The 23048-nt window shown below is 42.2% G+C and overlaps 1 protein-coding gene across 4 annotated transcripts in view; it reads right to left on the bottom strand.

Annotated features, from left to right (window-relative positions):
- Positions 1 to 7150: 7150 nt before the first annotated feature.
- Positions 7151 to 23048, bottom strand: part of JADE3 (jade family PHD finger 3) — a 70075-nt gene continuing 54177 nt past the window's right edge. For all 4 annotated transcript variants that reach the window (XM_065658182.1, XM_065658190.1, XM_065658196.1 and 1 more), the window contains 5 exons: positions 22343 to 22510; positions 16509 to 16625; positions 15579 to 16052; positions 12012 to 12129; positions 7151 to 10507 (listed from right to left, as the gene is read on the bottom strand). In XM_065658182.1, the coding sequence (XP_065514254.1) occupies positions 9615 to 10507; positions 12012 to 12129; positions 15579 to 16052; positions 16509 to 16625; positions 22343 to 22510 (1770 nt within the window). In that variant the 3' untranslated portion in view covers positions 7151 to 9614. The remainder of the gene's footprint in view (positions 10508 to 12011; positions 12130 to 15578; positions 16053 to 16508; positions 16626 to 22342; positions 22511 to 23048) is intronic.

Here is a 23048-nt window from a genome sequence, read left to right as displayed (position 1 = left end):
ACAGCATGCACCGGGCAGCCTCCTCACAGCTTCTGTTACAGATTTTATCTGTTCCTTATCATACACCTTCCTGTTGGCAATTATCTTCTACTAAGCATTTTTACTATGTTACCTTTATTCATACCGCAGGTGACTTCATTTGGTCACATTTTTTTATTTTAGTGGTACATCTGGAAACTTCATGAGCTACGAATCCTTACCAACACATGTTTCATAGACTACTAATGTGATATTTATTAACTTATTGTCACCTGAACAGTTACGTTTTTATTTTACAGGCTTGAATAGTGTTACTTAAGCGCCTAGCATAGATTTTTTGCTTTTCTGCCCCACTGCAGCGTCACAAAACAAACAGCAGGATTTCACCTCAGACCTGAGGCAAGCAAATTGTCAGTGACTGCCAACACAGAAAACAAACATCCAGGAAAAAAAGTGCCACAGTAACTGTTTCTTTCATACACTTTACAACAAGAAGATCCAGAGGTTTAAAATTTGAAAGTATGCAAAGAGTTCATTGAGAATTTCTAAGTATGGTGAAACATAATTGTCACTTTTTACCAAGCTCGGCCACATTTACTGCTCTCCCACTGTCCTCGCACACTAGGAGGCTGCATGGGATACGTGGCCAACACAACAGCTTATTGAATTCAGCAGCAGGAGCCACTCACACACTCAACCCACCTGGCCAGTCTCTCTGCTCCTTGCTGACTTAAGCATTTGCCACCATGGTTTGATGGCATCAAAACAAGCTGTGTGTTGGCACACACCTTGGGAGAAAATTAACAGCTTCTGCGAGTGCCGAGTTACAACACAAACTCTGGTCTTCGTCTGAAGTGCCAAATATTTTGAACTTTGATCTCTAGTTACATGGGACAGTGCTTCTGTTTCATCTTTTCTGTAATGGCTAATCTAGGCTTGCTGAAAGTAGAGCAGGAAGGATTTTGAGGGGGGATGCCTTCCCAGAGAACATCGGCTGAGGTCTTCTGCCACTACAAGTTCACCACGGGAGAGAAGAGCACAGAAGAGATGGCTGCGAAAGGTGGTCCTGCCATGTGGCTTCCCCACTGGGGACTTCCTGCTGTTGTATTACAGCTACAATATCTACTCTGCAGCCTCCAAACCCCAGCGACAGGGAGACTTGCAGCACGGCTGTGGCTTCCAAAGGAGATGGCTAGTAGCCCAGCGTTTGTTCCACGTGTTAGGTCACTTTGCACACTTACTCCTCCAGCTTTGCAGGGAGCAGGGGAAGGGCAATCTGGTTATCACAACCATGAAAAGCATAAGGAGTAGATCTGCAATGCGGGAGGTCTTGTGAGGTGAAGTCTCAGCCCTCACCCAGCCTGCAGGTTCCCTGAGCCTGCCACAAGCCCTGACCCTTCTTGCCAGTTGGGAAGCGTTCAGCAGTGCTGGACAATGGCCTGGTGTGCCGCAGAGCTGGAAAAATCCCCCCACCCGTCAGGGCTGGAGGGAAGAAGGGGTGCTGGACAATTTCAGGGGTTATAAAAAGAAACTGGTTTTTGCTTATGCTGGTTCCTGGAAGGTCGTGGTTGTTCTTCTGTGTTTTCATGAGCCTCATCCTGTAATTTCTCCTTCTTTAGAGTCAGCTTCATCTTTTTTTCTTTCACCTTTAGTCTTCTTAGTCCTCCTTCCTGCTTTGAAGGTGGGAGGGCTGTAGGCCTCATCCATGACTGGTACAAAGGGCGAATGCCATAGATCAGCTGTCCATATCTTACCGCTGCCTCCGAGCAGCACACGAAGCAAAAAACAAACAACCAACAAACAAAACCAAAACACAACCCAAAACAAACAAACAAAACAACAGCACCAAGCAAGAACGGAGGTAGAAATGTAAGATCAGTCACTGCAATCAGATGTCTGGAAAGCAAGAGTTGGCACTGCCATGCACTTGTTTTCAGCCACATAGAGTTATTGGAACTGGCTTGTGTGTCCAGATCAAGCTTTTACTTGTTAGTAAACAAGTAGGTCCAGGTGAGATCAAACTACTGAGAAGTCTCAACTGTTTACTAATCGGGATGATCACAGTCATGTATTTAAATACTCATACAGTTTGAACATTTGCCAAAGTACATCATTTTCCTGCTTTGAAAACGTCTCCTTGAAGGTAACACAAAGGTGTTAGACAGACTTGTGCCCATTGGTTAATTTATATGTTACATCAAGTCTAACACCCATTGCTGTCACAGAAGTTAATGCAGAATGGATTAAGAATCTCAAACGGGGAAACTTTTCTAAAAAGGATTGCACCAAATTACCGTGAAGTCATATTGAAGCATTTAGCCTTAAAGGTCCAGTTTCTCTCACAGAACCAGCAATGCTACCCCTCTACTTCTTACACATTATTAGGCAAACTTCTTTCAGCATCATTCCTTATATACTGGCCACAGTCTCATGAAAAAGCATCTCAAACCTAAGAACGTAGAGCTATAAGCAGACATTACGTGACCCTTCCCAGTGCAGCCAGCTTCTCAGGTGTTTCAAACACACCCCTCACACGTGCACCTCCAACTTCTTTGTCACAGGAGCACCTGCAAGTGCTATTTCATGCAACCTTCAGCTGCCTCACAAAGTCCAGCCTGTGCCTTTCCAGCCCTTTGCTCTGCGCTCCGAGCAGCCAGGGAACAGGGCGCTTCAGAAAGGGTCAACGTTCTTCAGCGGAGCACGGCCAAGACATTTTTCATTAATGCCATACTCTTCTGCTCTTTGGACTCCACGTGATCTGGATTTGCATTTTGCTTGCCTCAGGATAAAAAAAAAAAAAAAAGAAAAAAAAAGAAAAAAAAGAGAGAGCATTGATATGTGCTACAGCAGCTGCAAAATTACAGCCACAAGGGAGGCTGTGCAAGGGGAGCCAGGACAAGGCAGCATCTTTCATTCAAGTAGCTGATTTAGCAACAGTGCTCTCAGTGTTTGCGGCTTTCAGGCACACAGGCCCTTCTTCAGGCCCAAATCAGAAGCAAACTTCAAATTAACTGCAGGTCTTGGGGCAACTGCTTTCAGCTTAATTTAGCATGTTCAACCAGACAATTTGAGAGAAGTCAATTTTCTACATTAGCTGTGTGTAACGAGTGTAAACTACTGCAAAAGAATTTGCAAGTGTGTTCAAAAGGGGAGAATTGAAGAGAAGCTGCCAAATTAATGTATCCTGTGATTAAGTTATAAAAGACATACCCATCATTAGCCAATTGACATGAGATAAATGCTTTCTGACCACCTGCAAAACGAGGGGGTATTTTTCAAGTTTTAGATCCTTCTGCGTGACAAGAGGGAGACAGGAGATTAAGTAATACAAGAAGCAGAGTGCTTAGCTTATATTTAACCAATAATTAATAGATGTATTTTAAGTAAGAAACTAAACAATTATAACTAACATCATCAATTATTTCTTAGTATAGATGTATTGTATGTCAAAATTTTCAAAAATTGTAATGCATATGTAATAATTATGTGAATATAAGCAACACAAGAGCATCCAGTCTTCAGAGCACTTAATGGAGAATGATTCCCAGAGCTCCACAGCGCTGTCAATAAAGAATGTCACTTAACAGTGTAATTGACCCTGCTGTCACTACGACTTGCTTATGGATATTCTGCATCACCCGGCTCATCCAGCTTTTGGCCTCTGTGCTTCCTTAAGCCAGGAGAGACTCAAGTCAGAGAACTAAGGTGGCTTGTAGAAGGAATAATCAGCAGGGAGAGGGTAAGGCAATGCCCCCGCTCCATTTCAGAGGAGATACCAGAACAATGGTCATCAGTTTTGAAGGCGGGGAACTACTTCAGTCTGGCTCCATTCGAAGAGATGCAAGTGGAGCCTAAAAAGCCAGTGATGCCATGGCAGGGGTTCCCAGACTACTCAGCACCACCCTTCTGAGATAAGAGAGATCGACTACAAAGGAATGCAACCAGACACCATGGTTTCAGGTGAAGTGGGTGGGCTAGTTTGATTATTTCTTTTTTTTTTTTTCCCCTCAGATGTCTCATTCCTTCACTAGCGCCTGCACTTTAAAAGGTATAGCCAGAGCTATTTTCCCAAATGGCATGTAACACATTTTCTTTTTATAGGTACTACCCCAGCTAAGTCTACAGAAAACAAAGAGAGTGGCATATTATGACGTCAGTCACAAGCTCTAGGGCTTTCATATGACCAGGAGGTTTCCTGAAGGCATCTTCCTTTGTATGTTGCTGTCGTGCTAGGTTTGAAATTCTTTCTCAGGACACCAGCCCACTGGTTTGGCCAGGAGAACACCTCTGGAACTCTTATGGCACTCTGTCAAAACACACTTTGTGTCCCTGTCTTACCCAGTGCTCTTCCTCCGGTGAGGGTGGGTGGGGCAGCACCTGCAGAAAAAAAACCAACAGAAACCATAAAAATGTCTTGAGGAGGCTTAGGTAAAAGAAAGCATAGAGGAGTCATCACTGAGCCTACTTGGAGATTTAAAACAATGTCTCAGATAAGGCAGCCTAGGTGAGGCTGATACCCAGCTTCAGGGCTGCTGAGAAAGCCATGGGAAGGCAGGGAGGGTCTGCCCAGCCTTAAACAAAAGAGTCCCAGAGAAAGGGCAGGGCAAGGTGGATCCAAGGAGGTTGTCTCAGCCAAAAGAAGGCTACTGGAGAAAGATTTATCTGGAAGCTGTACTCACAGAGGCAGGGAAACTAATGGGAAAATACCCAAACCTGCTTCTCCTTACACAACGATGCAGTCCTGCAAACTTACCTAAGCTATCTGCAGAGGGGTTAACTTGAGGAACGGAAATAGGCATGAATATCTGCTATTTTCAAACCACTTACCCAGTTGCTGTGTAATGTTTGGTTTCGGAAAACTGTGCTTGTAGTCACTTTAATCCACTTCTGTCACATCCCTCCGCAACAGTCCAGCAGTTGTCAGATGCGCCGAGTGGAGAGCCTGGGAGCAGTTACCCCAGGATGGTCTCTGCAGGAGGGGTACATTGCAGAATTGCGCCCCATGAGAGGCAAAAGCCTGTTCAGCCATGAAGCTGGCGTAAAGGAAGATTCAGAAGCAGCAGTAGCAGGGCATCTCTCATTAAACCAGAACCCAGAAGTCTGCAAGTCTTCCCTTCTTCCCAAAGAAGCCACATTGAGCCACTCCATTGTTTTCCATCTCTGCCCTTCCCCAGTATTTTTCCCTCGCATGCCAAGCTCCCAGGTTGCGCAAGCCACTTCCTTTTGTTCATTAATTCACATCCAAAGCCTGTTTTCCCAATAGATGTGTCAATTCCCTGCAGTGCTAAACCTTCACTAGTACTGGGATCATCACAATTCACAATGATCAAAACGACTGGTTTCGGGGGATTATCTTTGCAGCTTTGAATACCTGGTAACGCTCAGTCCCTCCCAGATACCAGATACACAGTATGTGCCTGCAGCACAGCCTGTGTGCCCAGGCCTAGTCACCTGGGCAGTACCACATCAAAATCCAGCGAACACTTCAGGCTTATATTTCATAGAATCACAGAATCGTTTCAGTTGCAAGAGAGCTTCAGGATCATCGAGTCCAACCATAACCTAACTCTAGCACTAAACCACGTTCTTAAGAACCTCGTCTAGACACCTTTTAAACACCTCCAGGGATGGTGAGTCCAATTCTATAATTTCGTAGTTAAACATTTGTAATTTCTCCTTCTATGGTTCGGGATTCATGGCATGGAGAAAACATTCTGCAAGTGACATACGCAAGTTATAGCCAAGAAACACTTCTCGTTGGACAGCGACATAAATGCAGAAATGATGGTGTTGGGAATCACTGTGCAGCCCTTATTGGTGCTTGTGCTAGCTTGGCCTAAGTTAATGTCAACAAGTAACCACACTTACTTATTTGTAAAGACTCTACAAACCAATTGCAGCTGTTTCCAAAATAATGGGGATACCAATTTCCTTCCTTGGCCCTGTCTTTCCCACATCCCAGCCACAAGCAGACTGTACTTGCAAAAGGAATGGGAGGCTGCCAGCCAGAAAGTCAGAAAGTCAGAAAAAGGAAGTCTGTTACTAGAATCTGCTGCAAGAACACCTTTAGGGAAGGAGAAATCCTGGTCCTGAAAACCAGCTGACAATCCAACACTCACTGCTTCTTCCTAGTGTGGGTTTTTCCTCTCTTCTGTATGCACCTTTACTGCCTTTTTTAAATTTTTTTTTTCCCCTCCTGTTCTCTTTTCAGTCAGAGGACTTGTTGCTCATGGCTCGACCCAACCTGCCACAGGCAGGAGGGTCGCTGCTGCCACTGACACGCAGATTTGCAAATCCTCCAACCCTCTTCAACGCTGCCAGCTACCAAGCCGGTCAGAACAGGAGGGATGCTGTCAGATCAGAGCAGCAAGGAAGGATGCTATCAGATCGGTTTTGCAGCAACAACTGCTCTTTTATCTCCATTTTCCTCTTCTTTTTTTGTCTTCTTCCCTGCTCCGGCACAGGGAGCAGCTCCTCTCTGCCAGCAAGGTGTCTCACAGCACCAGCCTGTGGGAACAGGGGGAACTACAGCAAGAGGTCACGCAAAACCAACACACATCATCAACCCGGGCACTTGCTTGCACCGATTCGTCCTTTGCACACACACAGCAATAGCTGCCTGTTATGTATTTGTGCACGTGTGAAAGTGTACGAGGGACGAGACATAAGGCGTGGATACGGCCCTTCCTCTCTAACATGGTTTGTCCAACCAGGGCAAAGCAGTCATCCTAAGGCAGAAGCAAATATATTTAAAAAGTGAGGCCAGGGCAGCAAATGGTCTGTAACATTTGCTCAGCTAGGCAGAAACAAAAGCCAGGCTTGGACTATTTGCTATACACAGCAAATTAGTGTTCAGCAACTCCTTTTTGGGAGGCTGAAGGGGGAAAGGTTTTCCTTGATACTTGACTTGTTAAAATATTGCCAACTCTGCGGAAATAACTTACTCCCGATGGACATGGTACTGCTGTTAGACTGATGAGTTTAACAGCCTGCCAGACACAGAAGGGTAAAGGCCCTGAATAAATCACAACAAATGGAAATACTGTTAGCAGTTTCATAATTTAATGAAAAAGTACTTGTAAAAAGGGGACATCTGAAAAAGACCGAGTCCTTCTTGGAAAATTGAATATATATATATATATTTATATATATAAAACAAAATGCAAAAACACACACCAAAAAAATTGACAAATAAGGTTAAGAGGTAATACTTCAAACAGTTAGCCACCGAACACACAATAAAAACTAGCAAATGCACTTTGGGGACAATACTTGAGAACTACATAACCAAGGGCTCCTTCATATATCTATTAAAATCATGTAAAAATTAGCAAAACCATTGCCCAGACTGGAAACAACTGAATTAATAACCCCAGAAGAGCAGAAACGCTGAGTTTTGCTGAAGCACCAATTTCCCTCCCTTCTGCCATAGGCTTCCGGCCACAAAATAACATGAACACTTTCCTGATCTCCCAGATAAGTGTTCCAAATAAAATTTTATAAAATTTCATGACCAGCTAGAGAGGATTACTAATAAATATTGAAGGAGAACTAAGAGAATCAGAACCGGAATACAAATGAACAGACATTTGTTTACTTATTCTGAATGACCCATGGCTTAGAACACAAAGCATTTCCCATTGAAATAAAATATGTGGAAACCTAAAATGCTACTGCATATTTACACCAAAAGAAATAATTTTTAAGATACAGCTCTAGAAAGATCAATTACACAAATATACATAAAAATCAAGAAGTGAAAAAAAATTTAAGATGTATGAAGAAAATAGAGCAGAATTGCCAAGTATACTTTTTTTAAAAAAAAATTTCACTACTGAAAAGTCCTCCAGCCCCTGACTTGCTAGTCCTATTGCAACGAGGGAGATTTCAAAATTTAAAACAAACCTAAAAATGATGTTGCCATTTCCCAAGCTAAAAGCAATAAATTATGATAACGAAGAAAAACAGGTCGTCATTTGGATTCTGCATAGTCGTCTTCACACTGGGTGGGGAACACCTTTTGTTTCTAGACAAAACGAACCCCCCAAACAGAAGGAAGCAGTATGATGTACCCTATATAACGTACGGCCCATTTCAGCCAGTGACGGAGGGACAGAGGACGTTGCCTATTTATGCAATGTACAGCATTTCAGAGAAAAAACAGTGCAGTTACTTTTTCGATCAACACAACACCATCTGGAAAAGAAGTTTGTTTGCATTCAAACAAAAATCCCGTGTCATTGAAATGAACAGAAAAAGGATTCCCCTCCCTTCTCGCTTCCTCAGTAGTGGCTGAAATTTAATCACTACTTAACTGCTAATTTTAAAGGACATACAAAAAAGTGTTAGTTTGGGAAACAGCGACTGATCCAGAGGTTGAAAAGCAGCTTAATAAAATAATAATTTTCCAGCAATTAAAAAAAAAATACTCCAAATGATGACTGGCTAAAATTTTACAGACCTAGATGCCAGAAATAAGGCTCCAGTGCCCGTATTCGGGCAACTAGGGTTGAAAAATTCATGCCTGCATAAAAAGTTCAGACAAAATTATTTCTAATTCAGTTTATTTTAAAAATACCAGGTACACACACCTCTGGACATGAAATTTCAGTTTCAAGAGGAACCTGGCATCACCGGTGATTGCCTAAATTTAAGTGTCAAATAGCATTTTTCTTTGAAGTAGTACATCTACTTTTGTAAACACTATCCACAAAATTAGCCATCTGTACTTGTTAGCTGGGTAAAATATTTACAAGTGCATCCCACAACAAGCAACTATGTACAGAGATTAAAAAAAACTGAAGTACTAGAAGTTGTATATTTACAAAATAAGCAAGTTATTGTGAAGAGAAACACAACCTTCAGCAAGAGCAGGGAATGCGGAGGCGGGGTGGGGGGAGAGGGGACATGTCTAGAGGTCAGCGAGTTTGGCAGCGCCAGTGACGGCTGCTTCCACCCTCCGCAAGGAGCTCGCAAACACGGCCGCAGTTCAAAGCCTCCTGCAGGAGAGGGTCATCACTTAGTAGTCACTTTGGGCCTGATCCAGCAGAGCACACCGGCATGTGCTCGGAGATCTGAGCACAAACGTTCCCATGGTGTGTGGTGGGGGGGAACCAGCAGGGCTTTTTTCACGTGCTTCACTTCCTAACACATCCGCAAGTGCCTTGCTGGATCACAGCCATACTGCAGGTGCTGTAGGACTGCAGTTTCAGTGTCTCCGTTTGCAGTCTCTTTTCAACGCATCGGAGCGATGCGAGAACTTCTAGAATGCCTGTCTACCGCCACAAGACTGACATAACGTAAACACATTGCTTCCCATGCAAGCTGGCAAGGGGGAAGAGGTTTCCTGAATTTACACAAAGATTAACCGCTTTGTGCTCTCCCAGATATTACCCTCTAATCAAACACATCGATTTCCACAAGAATTTGCAATAACTCAGTTAACCTTGTGAAGACTGCAAGCCAATTCACAGTTCAACAAATCTACTCTGATTTCTCTCCCCTCCCCCCCCCATCCCCTACTTCGACTCTTCCTAATGTAGGTCCTGGACTGTTTTCTGGAACCTTTTGATGCTGAGCTTTGCACTGGTACACTGGAATACATAAAGGCTGAGTTACCCCGCGGGGGCTTCTAATCACCTTTGTACAGAACCGTGAGAAATCATATTCTTTTTGTTCCTATTGTGACAATCTCTTCCAAAGTCCTTATTTGGGCTTTCTCTCTCCGAGCTACTTCGTCTTAACCTCACTTGCTCTTTGTTTTCATCACTTTCTGCTTCAGAGTCACTCAGCTCTAAGTCAGGACAGTACCCGTCGTTGTCCTGGTACGGAGCACCTTCAAGCGCCTGCTTGCTCCACAAGCGATCTTTAGTTGCGAGTCTTCTCGTTGGCTTTTCACAGCACCGGAGATCTTCCGTGGTCCTCACCAGACTGTTGGTAGCCTCTTTAAAGGACCGGCTAAAATGTTCTATGGTAGATTTTCTGAAACCGCTTTGGCTGGCCAAGTGAGCTGTGAGCACGGACTCTTGTTCGTAGGGCGTCTGGCTGGAACTGTCTCTCTGGCTCACATCTCCAGCCCTGCCCATCAGACCGTTGGACTTGGCCACCAGCCTCAAGTTCTCCTGCTGCACCCGCCCGTTCCCAATGGAAGACTGTCCGTGCAAAGCAGCCTGGAGCGCCAAGGGCTTCCCGGACGGCTGGCCCCGGTGAAACTCCGGCATCTGCGTGGGGCCAGGATCCTTGGCCTCGCTCCGAGGCTTGCTGATCCCTGCCAGCAACCCGTTACTTCTGCTGTCATGCTGATACCTGGAGTAAGACTTCGCTTTAATTTCAAACGCTTCCTTTGACATAGGCACGCTCCGTTTGCCGTAAACAGTGCTGTTGTTGTCAGGAGAGAGTGGTCTGTTGCCAGGCTTCAGTGAGTTATTTTTGCAATCTCCTAGTGCTGATTTGGGCATTTTTAACTTCAGGGTGATCCTGGGAGGTGGGTAGAACAGTGTGTTCTCTAGTGCACTTGTCAGGGTATGGCCTACAGGAGAAAGAGATGAGAGGGCAGAAGAAAAAAGGGCTTTTTTAAAAGAAGGCAATTGTTCTGTTATCTTTAGCAAGTTTTATAGTCCATTAGATGTCACTCAACAGTAAGAAGCATTTGCAAACAATTAGTGTGAAATTATTTTAGGACATTAAAGAAGTTGGAATAATGAAAACTGCTCCAAATTATCCACCATTTCGGAATTTAGGTAAGCATTTTAGCATTTCCATTAAAAACAACAATGTGCCCTTTTTACAGGGCTTTAAGCCAGTGAATTGAACCAGCTTCGAGATATGACTGAAGTAGTTCCAAAGCAGCTATAAAAAAGGTTCATATTCAGTTTTGGATGGAGAAAAAACAATGCTTCAAACTGAGTTTCAGTCTGGACTTAGTTCAACCCTCTCTGCTTTGTACTATAAAATTCTCTATGCTTTAGAAGTCTTTTCACCCCAAGATATTACTCTTTATAATACTATATGCATATAGTATCATTGCGAAGTAGCTATGAAGCTATTCTAATAAGCATTAAAAAAGCACTTTGTGTTTGTAAAGATGTAAAACGAATTTAACAGACATTTCTAATAAAATGCACTTACACAAACCGAAGTGCTTTAGAGTACTGCTGTATCCACAAAGTACTAGTCTAATTTAAAACCGTTTAGAAAAACCATCTCGTTGGTACTAATGAAACCTATCCATGTTTCAGGGGTAGATAAAAAAAAGCACAAAGACTTCACTCTGAATTGGTCATGAAAGACATAATATATATCTTGAAAGAACAAAGAGATCTTAATTTCACATTGAAGAAATTGCTGCCTTCCCTATAAAAAAAAAGTAATTGCACTGTAATATACACTCTTCCTCTTTCTAATGTTGTCTTCCTTATTTTAAGACAGTCGCTATAAAAATGAAGGGCAGAAGTGGGTTTTGATACATCAGCATTCCTAACCAGTTACTGCTCACTATTAAAAACCAGAGTACTTAAACTCTGATTGAAGGAAGGAGAGTAACCGCAGATGACAGGCTAAGAAATGCCTCTTCGTGCTGCTCATCAATCACGCAGGGCAACAACAGACGATTCCTATCAGTCACTCTTCTCTTTTGCCTGAAGGAACCAACTACTGACAGCAAACAAACACTCTTCTCAGCTGGAGAGACAAGCAGCAGTGCAGAGCTTGCTGTGGGGAAACAGTACCTTAAAAACCAGCAGCCATGGAAGCGAAAAACTAGAGATGACCTGTGGCTGCCTTCTGCTATCTGGATGCCATAGGGATTGATAAGTAAGAGACATTTACCAGAAACAGCCATAAAATAAAGAAATACCCAAGTAAATATTTTAAGAGATTAAAGCACTTTGTGTGTGTTGCTACTTTCGCTGCGTACTTGAAAAGTTTAAGGCAGATCTACAATGTTAAAAACGCTAAGCAGGAACATAAAGAGAACACATTTTTTACTTTAAATATAGATAGAATTTGTAAATATTTTACATTTATATGATTACCTGCAGCAATTTCCTGATTAATGAGCTGGACTTGCAAATTGAAGACCTGTTCATGTACTTTACTGTGAGACAACTTCAGTTTCTCTCTCCTGCTTACCATGTAGCAGAGATTTCTTACCTACGGAGGAATAACAGGAGACTGAAAAGGCAATAAGAAAATAAAACCTGACATAGTTAAAAAAAAGTGCATTAACAACAGAATTAAAACAACATTATGTGCAAAATCTTTTGGTAAAGTTTTGTGAATATTACTGAACATTCGTAACTATGAATTAAAAAAACCTGGAATTTTTTTAACTGCCAATTTAATAAATCCCTTGAGTATATTCTGCAAGACAGCAGAATATATTTTTATCTATAGGAACAGAGAGAGAACACAAAATTCCAAGCAAAAGAGAAGTAAGTAATTTCTAAGACTTGCTTGTCTGTGAGCCTGCTTCCAATATGTACCATGCAGGGGATATGTTCCTGCAGGCAGTACTGAGTTCTCCCAGAATTTCCCAGCAAAGTGTTTCATTGAATGATTTTTAGCAGCTAAACTATGGTTGTTTCCCCTAAAATTATGGCAACATTATAAAGTAATACTTTTTACAAAGCTAACTAAGAGAGCTAGCCGGTTTGGACCAAAACTAACATGCAGATCACCTCTAAAAGAGCACTCTGGCTTCTTGTACAAAGTATGCATTTTGGCTGACTCATTTAGCAGTTCACTTTCTGACTACATTGCATTGATCCATGAGGTTCAATAAAGCCAAGTGCCAGGTCCTGCACCTGGGTCACGGCAGCCCCCAGTATCAATACAGGCTGGCGGATGAAGGGATTGAGAGCAGCGCTGCGGAGAAGGACTTGGGGGTATGAGGGGATGAAAGATTGGACACGAGCCGGCAATGGGGCTGGTCTACGTGACCTTTAAAGGTCCCTTCCAACCCAAACCGTTCTGTGAGTCTATGGTTCTACAATTCAGTTCCACGTAATTTAATTCTGCTTTCACTATTTGAGATAACAACAATATTTCCATCTTACGTAATGAGAAGAGGCACTGAAAATTCTTGATAAACACTTAAAAGAACTTTCAGAACACAGACACGGCATAGGGGCTGGTTGAAAGACATTTGCCAAGCACACTTCCCACAGCACTCAAGTCCATCTGTTCAGAACTGGAACCTCTCTCCCCAGAAAGGAAATTCCAAGATTTCCAAAAATCTTGTGGCACAGGAATTTCAGACATTTTAAGACAGCTGTTTCAAAGTATACAGTAAAGAATCACAGAATCATTTAGGTTGGAAAAGACCTATAAGATCATCGAGTCCTACCATAAACCTAACATTGCCAAGTCCATCACTAAACCATGTCCCTACGAATCTAATCTACACATCTTTTAAACACCTCCAGGGATGGTGACTCCACCACTGCCCTGGGCAGCCTGTTCCAGTGCCTGACAAACCTTACCATGAAGAAGTTTCTTCATAATATCCAATTTAAACCTCCTCTGGTACAACCTGAGGCCATTTCCTCTTGTCCTATCACTTGCTACTTGGGAGAAGAGATCAACACCCTCCATGCTACAACCTCCTTTCAGGTAGTTGTAGACAGCGATAAGGTCTCCCCTCAGCCTCCTTTTCTCCAGGTTAAACAGCCCCAGCTCCCTCAGCTGCTCCTCATCAGACTTGTGCTCCAGACCCCTCACCAGTTTTGTTGCCCTTCTCTGCACTCTCTCCAGCACCTCAATGTCTTTCCTGTAGTGAGGGGCCCAAAACTGAACACAGGATTCACAAGGTGGGGCCTCACCAGTGCTGAGTCCCGTGGCATAATCACTTCTCTAGTCCTGCTGGCCACACTATTCCTGATACAAGCCAGGATGCTCTTGGCCTTTTTGGTCACCTGGGCACACTGCTGGCTCGTGTTCAGATGGCTGTCAATCAACACCCCCAGGTCCTTTTCTGCCAGGCAGCTTTCCAGCTGCTCTTCCCTGAGCCTGTAGTGCTGCATGGGGTTGTTATGTACCGCCACTCCAAATAAATATATCAATTTTAATAAAATTTGATACAAAGCAAGCACTCATCAATCAAAACCAAAAGGCTTGAAATGGCTTATTGAAAGAAAAACTCAACCAAAATACCAGACCTTGATTCGAGCCATGTTATGGACTTTTTTTTTTTAAATAAGAGTCCATATCCAAAGGTGTCCTGGAAAAGCAGATCTGAGCTTGATTATGACTAGATTCAAGGCAACAGTTAGACTGACAAGCGCAAATCTCAGCTCTTAACACTCATCTCCCTTATTTTCATTCCCTTCTCTCCCCAATATTGTTTTCCTGTTTCTTACAACGTTATTTTCTCTTCCCTGTTTTTCCTTTCCCTCTTCTCCAATGTCTCATCTCCATATCACATTTAGCCCACCTACTTTTTTTTTTTTTGTTACATTTTTTTACGTAGCTGCTGGAAAAAGGCATGATGTGTGCCTTCCTAAGAAATTCCTGCTCTGAATTTTGCTGAAGGACTCCATCTTTTTGCACTACCAGCTAGTTGGCAATCTGATAAGAACCCCTGATGGAAAGATAATTTCCTTTGCCTCCTCAGCAAAGCCACAAGCAGTGGCAGACCCAGTGGGTTATTTTCAGACCACTAACCATCCCGTAGCACCTACAGCAGCTACGTGCAGTGAAAGCATCTGGGTCAATAGGGCGACAAGCAATTCAGGCTGCCTGCTACCTGGGACACCAGTGTGCTGGCGAGGAAGGGAGGTGAGTAAGATTCCTGAATCAGATGTGGCATGAGCACAGACCAGCATTCTTCTTCTGTGTGCGTGGAGCCAAAAAGTCACCGTGGAAGTTAACCAGCTAGGGCTTCACTTACTTGCATTCAAACAATGAGGGTGAGAAGTTCTGCTTCAATATCTTTTTAGGATTCTCTAAAAGCTTAACACACACTCGAAGAATACTTACTGCTTTACCTACGTAACTTGATTTTTCCAAACCCAGAATTGGCTAGTATTTACCGTTCTACCAGAACTGTTACAAAACATTTTTTAAAGTACAAATCAAGAGTCCCTCTATCCCGAGAAAGAAGGCGGAAGATTAAGAATTTGTTAAGCCTGCCCCATTCCTTCAGTGGTTACACTTACATTCGTTTAACAAAAGTAACATTTTTTTGTTGTTGAATTTGTATCACTAGCAACTACTACAGCTGAGCCAAATAAATTTACTCAACTTTTTTAAACATGTACTCAACTGAAGTTAAAAATCTGACAGTCAATTAGTAAATGCGTCAAGTGTGCATAGAAACATCCATCTTAAAATACATAAAGGAATAACCTCTAAGCAAGTCAGGAAGCACCCCTTTCACATTGGATCCCCCACCGGACTGGGAAAGGACAGTTCCTCAAAGCCTCTGCAGTGGGCAATGCAGCATACCAAAAGACTAGAGTTGAAGGCCTTACTTTTTAAAATTATTATTATTTTTTAAAAAAGTCACCTCCCTGTGCTTCCCCCATTCCCACTTTCATCATGATCAAAGACTTTCCTCAACTGCAAATAGTTTTTCAAAACTTCACCAGTTAAACTCTTACCCTTTCTAGGTCCTGCCTCAAATGCATGAACATCCTCATGCGAGTATGAATACTATCTTCTTTTGGCTGCACCAAGCCATTTTCTTCATCCTCCTTGGGAGGAAACAATGGTTTGTTAAAGTTACTTTTTCGCTTTAATTTCCAGTAATTGTAGATGAAGTCTACAGCAAGTTTAGGAAGGCCCAGTTCTGCTGCAACATCCTCCACTTTAACTAGTGAGTAAAACTCTTCTTCCAGCTCTCGGAGTTTCTGGGCTCGCAAACTGGTTTTCTCGCTCTCCGTTTGCTTCTGGTCTGAAACACTCTTGGGGTGCTCATCAACATCAGGCAGTGAATTCTGTTTGCTCTTGCTGTGCTTTAGACAATACGACTTGAACTTGACCTCATCCCCATCATCCAGGATAGTCTTCATCTCTAAGCTATGCTCAAAGGCACAGGTGACATGAAAGGCAGTGATACAGCTTTTCACAGAGCACTACAGACAAAATAGAACAAAATACCTCAATGACAAACAGTAGCAACAAACCCCTCAAAAAGGACAGAATTATCCTAATTACATGGAAGTCCATCCCTTCAAAAATGTATTTCCTAAGCACCCTTAAAAATATCTGTTGGTCTCTTTGAAGTTGGTGTCACTCAATTTCGTGTTTTCTCATTTGTGAACAGTGTTCATGAGAAGAATCTTTCTATCCATCTCTGACCCACATAGTGGCAGTCCTTACACATCTCAGCCTTACCCAAAAGAAGGCAACTGACCCCTAAATCTCTGTGGTAGTGAACTAATTTGATAGCAACCAGCTATGAAGAAGTAGGCATCTATCCAATGGTCATCTGCATTGTAAAGTATCTCTGAACACAGGAAGAACAAAAAGCAAACCCAAAATTGCCTAGTTCACATAGACTCAAGAGTTACCACAGGACAAGTACGTACCTGAATGCAAGCACCAGTTTTCAGTTTGCATAAACTACACACTAGGGCCCATCGACTTGGGGGAATGTGAGACACCTTTGTGATTGGCTCCATCCTTTCTGGGCAAGCAATGCTAACCTATAAACAAAAAAACAGCATGGGAAGCAGTTATCGAGGCGATAAAAACAAGCTCTCCATTAATACCAGAAGAAATATGACCACACATTTATCTCAGTGAGATCTCCATGTGTTATTACTTCTTACCAAGGGACCTTAAAAGAACCCACATGAAAACAATATTGTGGAATACTACTAGTCTAACCTAGTGGCTGGAAGTTGCAATTCTTCAAAACATTTGAGGCATCTACAGCATGCCTTGTCATGAACCAGCTGTAGTAAATGATGCTTAAGTTTATTTTCTTTCCATTCTGGTGTTGTTTATTTTTTGTGTGTGTGTCGCTTTGGTTTTGTGTCTGTGTGGTTTTTTATTTGTTTGGGGTTTTTTTGTTTGGTTGGTTTTGTTTGTTTTTCTGTGCTGCTTTAACAGGTCTAACTTAAAAACTACCACAATACAAGTTCCTCAGAACAAAATAAGAACATGTACTCATACTTACCTGAAAAGTTCCTTCTTTAAGATCCACAGATCTGCTACAGTGGCTACTTCTGCAAACTCACAATTTGGGGCAGAACCAGATCTGTCAGTCAGCAGACAGGGAAAGCGCTACTTCCCAGCCCTGCCTCTCCACTGAGCCCTCCCAATGCAAGAGGTGATTCTAACACACTTTCCTAACTACAGATTGTATCAAGTATAATTTGAGAAAGAATACAATGAACTTCTCTTACTGCAAAGCACGGTATATTCTCTTGTACCAGTTTTCACATACTTAAGTCTGCATGATACATTTGTCTCCGGTAGACTAGATTATGGATATTAATACTAAAAGAAAGAAAAAAATTCAGATAAGCACAGGATACCTTTTCCTATTATTTGTTGTACTAAAGTCCACACATCCATTGTGCCAGAGATTTCTCAGATGCCTGTTGTCCATACCAAGTAACAAGGACTATCCTCCATAATTTAGACACCAGGACAAATGATCCCCATAGACATCCCTGAGCCACTCTTGACAGACAAGATTTATTCAACAAAAAGTTGGCCAGCTCTGAATGACCAACATGCAGAACTGGGCTAGTATGAGAACTGCACACAGCAGAAGATTTCAGTGAGATACCTGTTCTGTCTCAAGAACACCAGTCTCCAGAAGCTTGGAGTTTGATGCTTACACAGCACTTCTTGAATTTAGCAGTTGTGTGCTTTGGAGAGCTACTGGCCTGAAACAGAAATGCAATGCTGATTCTAGCCAGGAATATCTCCACGCTTTCTATGAACAATTCACCTGAACAGAGCAGACCTGTATTTCCAGAGGTGGGATATAGGCCTCTTCTCAAAGGGGTCACATCTAAGAATTCAAAGAAAGAAGGTTCCCCTAGGTCATGCTCTGTGAGGCCAGAAGAAAAGCTGATTCCTTAAGAAATCAGTTAAGGCTGATATTTGAACAAGCTTTTTTTTTCTTTCCTAGAAAAGTTTAAGAGCATTATGCTACAGTAGTTTCCATAGATTACCTTCATAATAAGACTCTCCTAGGGAAATCCAGTTTTTAAGAATTAGTTTAACATGTGATAATTAAACCGTTGACTTTACAAGAGCCAGCAGCCTAAGCTGAATTTCCTAGTTTCCCTTTTGGGGTACATCAACAACCACTTGATGCACATATTAATTTTTAAACCTGCTTAGTCCTTGAGTATGTAAGGCTTTGCTTCAGCAGACATCCTCTGTGAGGTAGACTTATCCAAAGATAGTAGTGCTAAGTTGATGAAGACTGAGAGTCATAATTGCTACACTCAAGCTGAGTATTTTTGCTACTCTCTTCTTATCATTGCATAGCTCTAGGGGTCATTTAAGTAAGTGGAAAAAACAGCTTTGCAAGACATTACTTGGTTCATCATTTCCACATTTAAAAAAGTCTTATACTGTTTTCTTCAAAGAAAAAACAACTGCTTTAAAAAATTGCGATAGTTTGTGAATTAATGACATAAATTGGCTCTGCTAAGATTTATATTTGTCATAGTATTTCATCCTCTGGTCGCCACATCTTCTGGAATATACTGAAGTCAACCTGCTGCATGGCATTTCCAGAAGTCTTCATTAAGAAGATGCTTCAGAGAGCGTCCAGGTTTTACCAGACAAGAAGGAGAATAGGCAAGCAACATATGATGTCCTCATCAGGTAGGGATGACAAATAATTTCATCTGATGTAGCCTGCCTATAAATTGGTGGGAAGGTGACAAAGCTGTCCCTGAAACATTTGAGCGATTCCACAAAATCACATCCAGTGTTCTTAAATATCATCAAATGTAGCTTTCTTGCTTCCAAAATGAAAGAGCCTTTCATCAACCTAACCTGACCTTGCTCAAAACAGAACTGGTTACAAGTTGCACAGGTATTTCTGAAACAATACCATACAAAGATTGGCCGCAATTCTCATCCCAGTTACTGCTACACTAAAAGGCAAGACTTCTTTCGGGAATTAATGGATTGTATCAACTTGTCACATGTCTATATTCCTTTCAAAAATAAACCAGAATCTTCAGTGATTTTTTTCTGGAGACTGCGTAATACCAGCTTTCTACCACGGCTTCCCAGCAGGACTTGGGAATTGACACAGACCTTCTCTCTCTGTCCCTCTCTGCCCCTTTCAATGCTCTCCCTGCTCCTTCCCTAGAGGGGACTCATAAGGTCAGGAAACATTTATGTTGGAAATACTGCCCATTCAGCTTGTAACACTGTCTGTTTATATTACCCCACTTTGAAAAAGCACAAAGAGGCACTCACAGAGTCAGGTGCTGTTTATTTATACTGGCCTCATGCTGCCTGTATGTTTCTGATATTCAAAGAGAGGAATCAAGACAAAGTCTGTTTGAACTTCGCTGCTCACAAGGGATCCAGAGAGCAAAGAAGGCAACCTTTTAATTCCCCAAAACCTCCCATCCAAAGGCAGAAATGATCCATCTGCTGTAACATGGAGCTGTTTTGTCTGTTAGTTCTTCACCTTGTATCAGGTTACATTTTGACTGCTGTGCTCTGAAGAAATTTTAAGAGTGGGAGAGGGTGAAAACAACAGGCTGTTGAAGCCTGTTCTCTGTGACTGTTGTGCACATGAGCTGCCGTCTTGATTGTCACCCTGCTGTTCCCTTTGCTAACTTGCCACCAGCAGCTGCACAAGGATCTGCATCGGTGGTTGGGAAGGGCAGCCACTCACAGCTGCAGCCACAGAGACTCAATTTGATACCCTTCCAGTTGTAGCATGGAAAAATAACCTTCTGCTTCAGCTAACACCACACTGATTGAGGGAGGACACAACCGCAATGGGTTAGCTAAGACAGAGAAGGACCTTGAATTTCAGAACAGTTGGTGTAAGTTTTCTGGTCTCAGTATTTCCTTTTCTTTAAAAAAAAAAAAAAAAAAAAAAGAGCCTTTTAAGAAAACATGAAAGAGACTACACTTTTACACTAAAAGACGATAAAGGCAGAAGAATAAAAGGATATATACCAACGATGAGTACACTTTGGAGAGTAAAAACCTTCAAATGACCCAATCACAAGAAAGACTTTTGACAGCATTAGCTCACAAGGAAGGAAGAAAAAACATTTTAAGACAGTGCTGAGTGAGTTAATGAAGGAAAGTACCTGGTGCAATTGCCTGCAACAACGCTAGCCTATACTTGATGACTCACGAAGTCCCTCTTTGAAACTTTTACCACAAAGCACAGACATGTTTATGGTCCATTCATCTCTGCATTCTGCCTTGCTCCATTTTGTTAGGGCCACAAGAGGAAATGGCAGTGAGTTTATTATTCATCTGTTTCTTTTTGGGGAGTTCCAGTGTGCTACTAGCTCAGGGCAAAGAAAATTAGGTATAAGAGAATACATATTCTTCCTTAAAGTATCCATCCCCAGGTCTTCAAACTCTGGGCCTTTCTCATCCCCCGCAGCATGTAAGGCCATAGTCAGTCTCCAGACAGAAACTGACCCACCATTTTAGCAGAGATTCCCAAAGGTTTCTCTGGTGACTGAATTGTTTCACAAGTGACAATGCAGGAGACCAAGAGAGAACAGATCCAAGAGGCACTTCCTGCCCCTACTGGCAGGTGTCACCTCCTCTCTGTGCCTGACACACTTGGCATTGGTGTGGAGAGGAGGAGGTGCCCAAGGCCTGGAGCCACAGAAGGGCTGTGGGAGTAGCCAGATTCCAGGTATCCCACCTGGGTGCTTTCCCAGTGGCTTCTCTCCCCCAGCCAGAGGGATGTGGGCAGGTGGGAAGGCAGTGTGTGCTCCCTGTCCTGCCATCACCTGCTTACCAAACCTGCCGGTTCCTCTTCTGCTGGTGAGAGCATCAAGGCAACCACATGCAGAAAGGACCTCTTAGGAAAACCAGAGCTCAGAGCCAGGAGAGCTTCCAGCCAAGACACCTCACAAGTGCAGGTGGAGAAGTCAGGAGACTGTTTCTTTTTAATTTATCTTTTTTTTTTTTTTTTTTCCCCCTCAACTCCTCTCTCCTTAAAGGTGAAAGAGATGCCAGGAACTATAGAATCATAGAATCATTTCAGTTGGAAGATCATCGAGTCCAACCATAACCTAACTTTAGCACAAAATCATGGCCCTAAGAACCTTATCTAAATGCCTTTTAAACACCTCCAGGGATGGTGACTTCACCACTTCCCTGGGCAGCCTGTTCCAATGCCTGACAACCCTTTCCATCAAGAAACTTTTCCTAATATCCAATCTAAACCTCCCCTGGCACAACAGGCCTGAAAGGAAACCACAAAGATAACCTCCTTGAAAAGCAGATATATGCCTGAAACAGAGCTAGGAATTACACACTGCATCTGGTTGCTATGTCAAAAAAAGAAAAAACAACTGAGAATCCTAACATATTCCACAAAGTTTTGCAAACGTGAGGTGTGGCTGCACTTGGGAGCAGAAGGTTCAGAAAACAAGGCATCCATCCGTCGGATGTCATGGACCCAAAACAGATCTGGCTACCGCCTCACGTTAAACCATCCACCATAATGGATTTGTGGATCTTACCAGAAAGGAAACAGAAATATCCCAAGGACAAAATTAAACACAAACCCCACCTACACAAGAGTGAACATTCAGATTTACTCAATTCTATTGTGATTCGAAACTTGATTCAAAATGGAGGTAGAAGTGTGAAGCTTCATTATGAAACTCTCCATATATGTATGCACAGATACATCAAAAAAGCCTTTAATTAAAAAATACAATGTAGAAGATAAAAACCCTCATCTCCTCACTATTCAGAAAAAATTTAGTTAAAAAAACCCAGCTTAACTACAAATCTTAGAATCCATCCTATACAAATAATGCAAGGAGGGGGTTCTTTTAAAAAAAAAAAAAGTGTGTAATCATACATATTATACATCTAAAAGAGCACACAAATTGATCAGAAAATAAGAGAGACTATGAAGCTGCTGCTGTACAGTGACCATTAGCTTACACCAGTAACCCTTTCTAGCGGGTCACTCAGATACCATAATGACACCAAGAAGTGATTGCTAAGTAAATGGAGAGGACGAAGTGATTAATTAATGAAACATAAGCTGGACTCTCTCCCACTCTCCTCACAGACTGTGCAGACTCATCAGAATAAAGCCCAGTATTAAGCCAGACAGATACCTTAAATCATGAGAACATAGAAAGGCAGAGGATGGAAAAAGGAGGACAGAAAGGAGTCTATGATACAAAAGAAAGAGGCAGAGATCAGGTTTTACCTCTGGAATCCAGAGGGCACAGCTCACATGTGCCCACTTGGTCCCTGTCCTGGTAGCCTTCATGGCACCTCCTCTTTTGGGACACAGGAGGCACTGAGGATGTATCCCCAGGACGCAGGTGCGACACAGCCAGCTCCCCTCAGGTACTTTTAAGATTCCATAGCACGCCTTGAAGGAAAACAGGTATTGAAATCATTGCACCAATATGGTTTCACACACAAGCATTAATAGCCATACAGAGCAAAACTTTCAAATAGTAAAGGCACAGTTTGGCCTTCACTTAATCTTTCTCTCATTTCTTCATCTTAAATCAAATGAAGTGATCAAAGAGATAGAACAACCTCTAAAGTAGAGTCTTTTTATGATCGTTTCTTTTTAAAATATGTGCTGGTATTATTTGTTTACAGTGTAAAACATACTCATCGTGACTACACAACACCATTGGTGTTAAGAACCTTCATCTTTGCTTTTAGTGACTTTAAAATTTCTGAAGCAAAAAATGTAGACATTTCTTTAAATTAGCTTCTGCATCTAATTATTTTTAAACCCACAATTTCCTACCACTAATATTTTTATACTCTAACATAATTCTATTTAGATGTGAAGGGATATGAGCTGTTTGACTGAAGACCGTTTCCTACAACATTAAATTACCTTTGTGGTTACAGTTCTGTGAATTGTTTGTTACTTTAAATATTTATATAAT

The sequence above is a fragment of the Caloenas nicobarica genome, chromosome 1 (genome assembly GCF_036013445.1).
Source record: "Caloenas nicobarica isolate bCalNic1 chromosome 1, bCalNic1.hap1, whole genome shotgun sequence".
Classification (NCBI taxonomy): domain Eukaryota; kingdom Metazoa; phylum Chordata; class Aves; order Columbiformes; family Columbidae; genus Caloenas; species Caloenas nicobarica.
The sequence above is the reverse complement of the archived record's forward strand: the minus strand, read 5'-3'. Positions and strand labels throughout refer to the sequence as shown.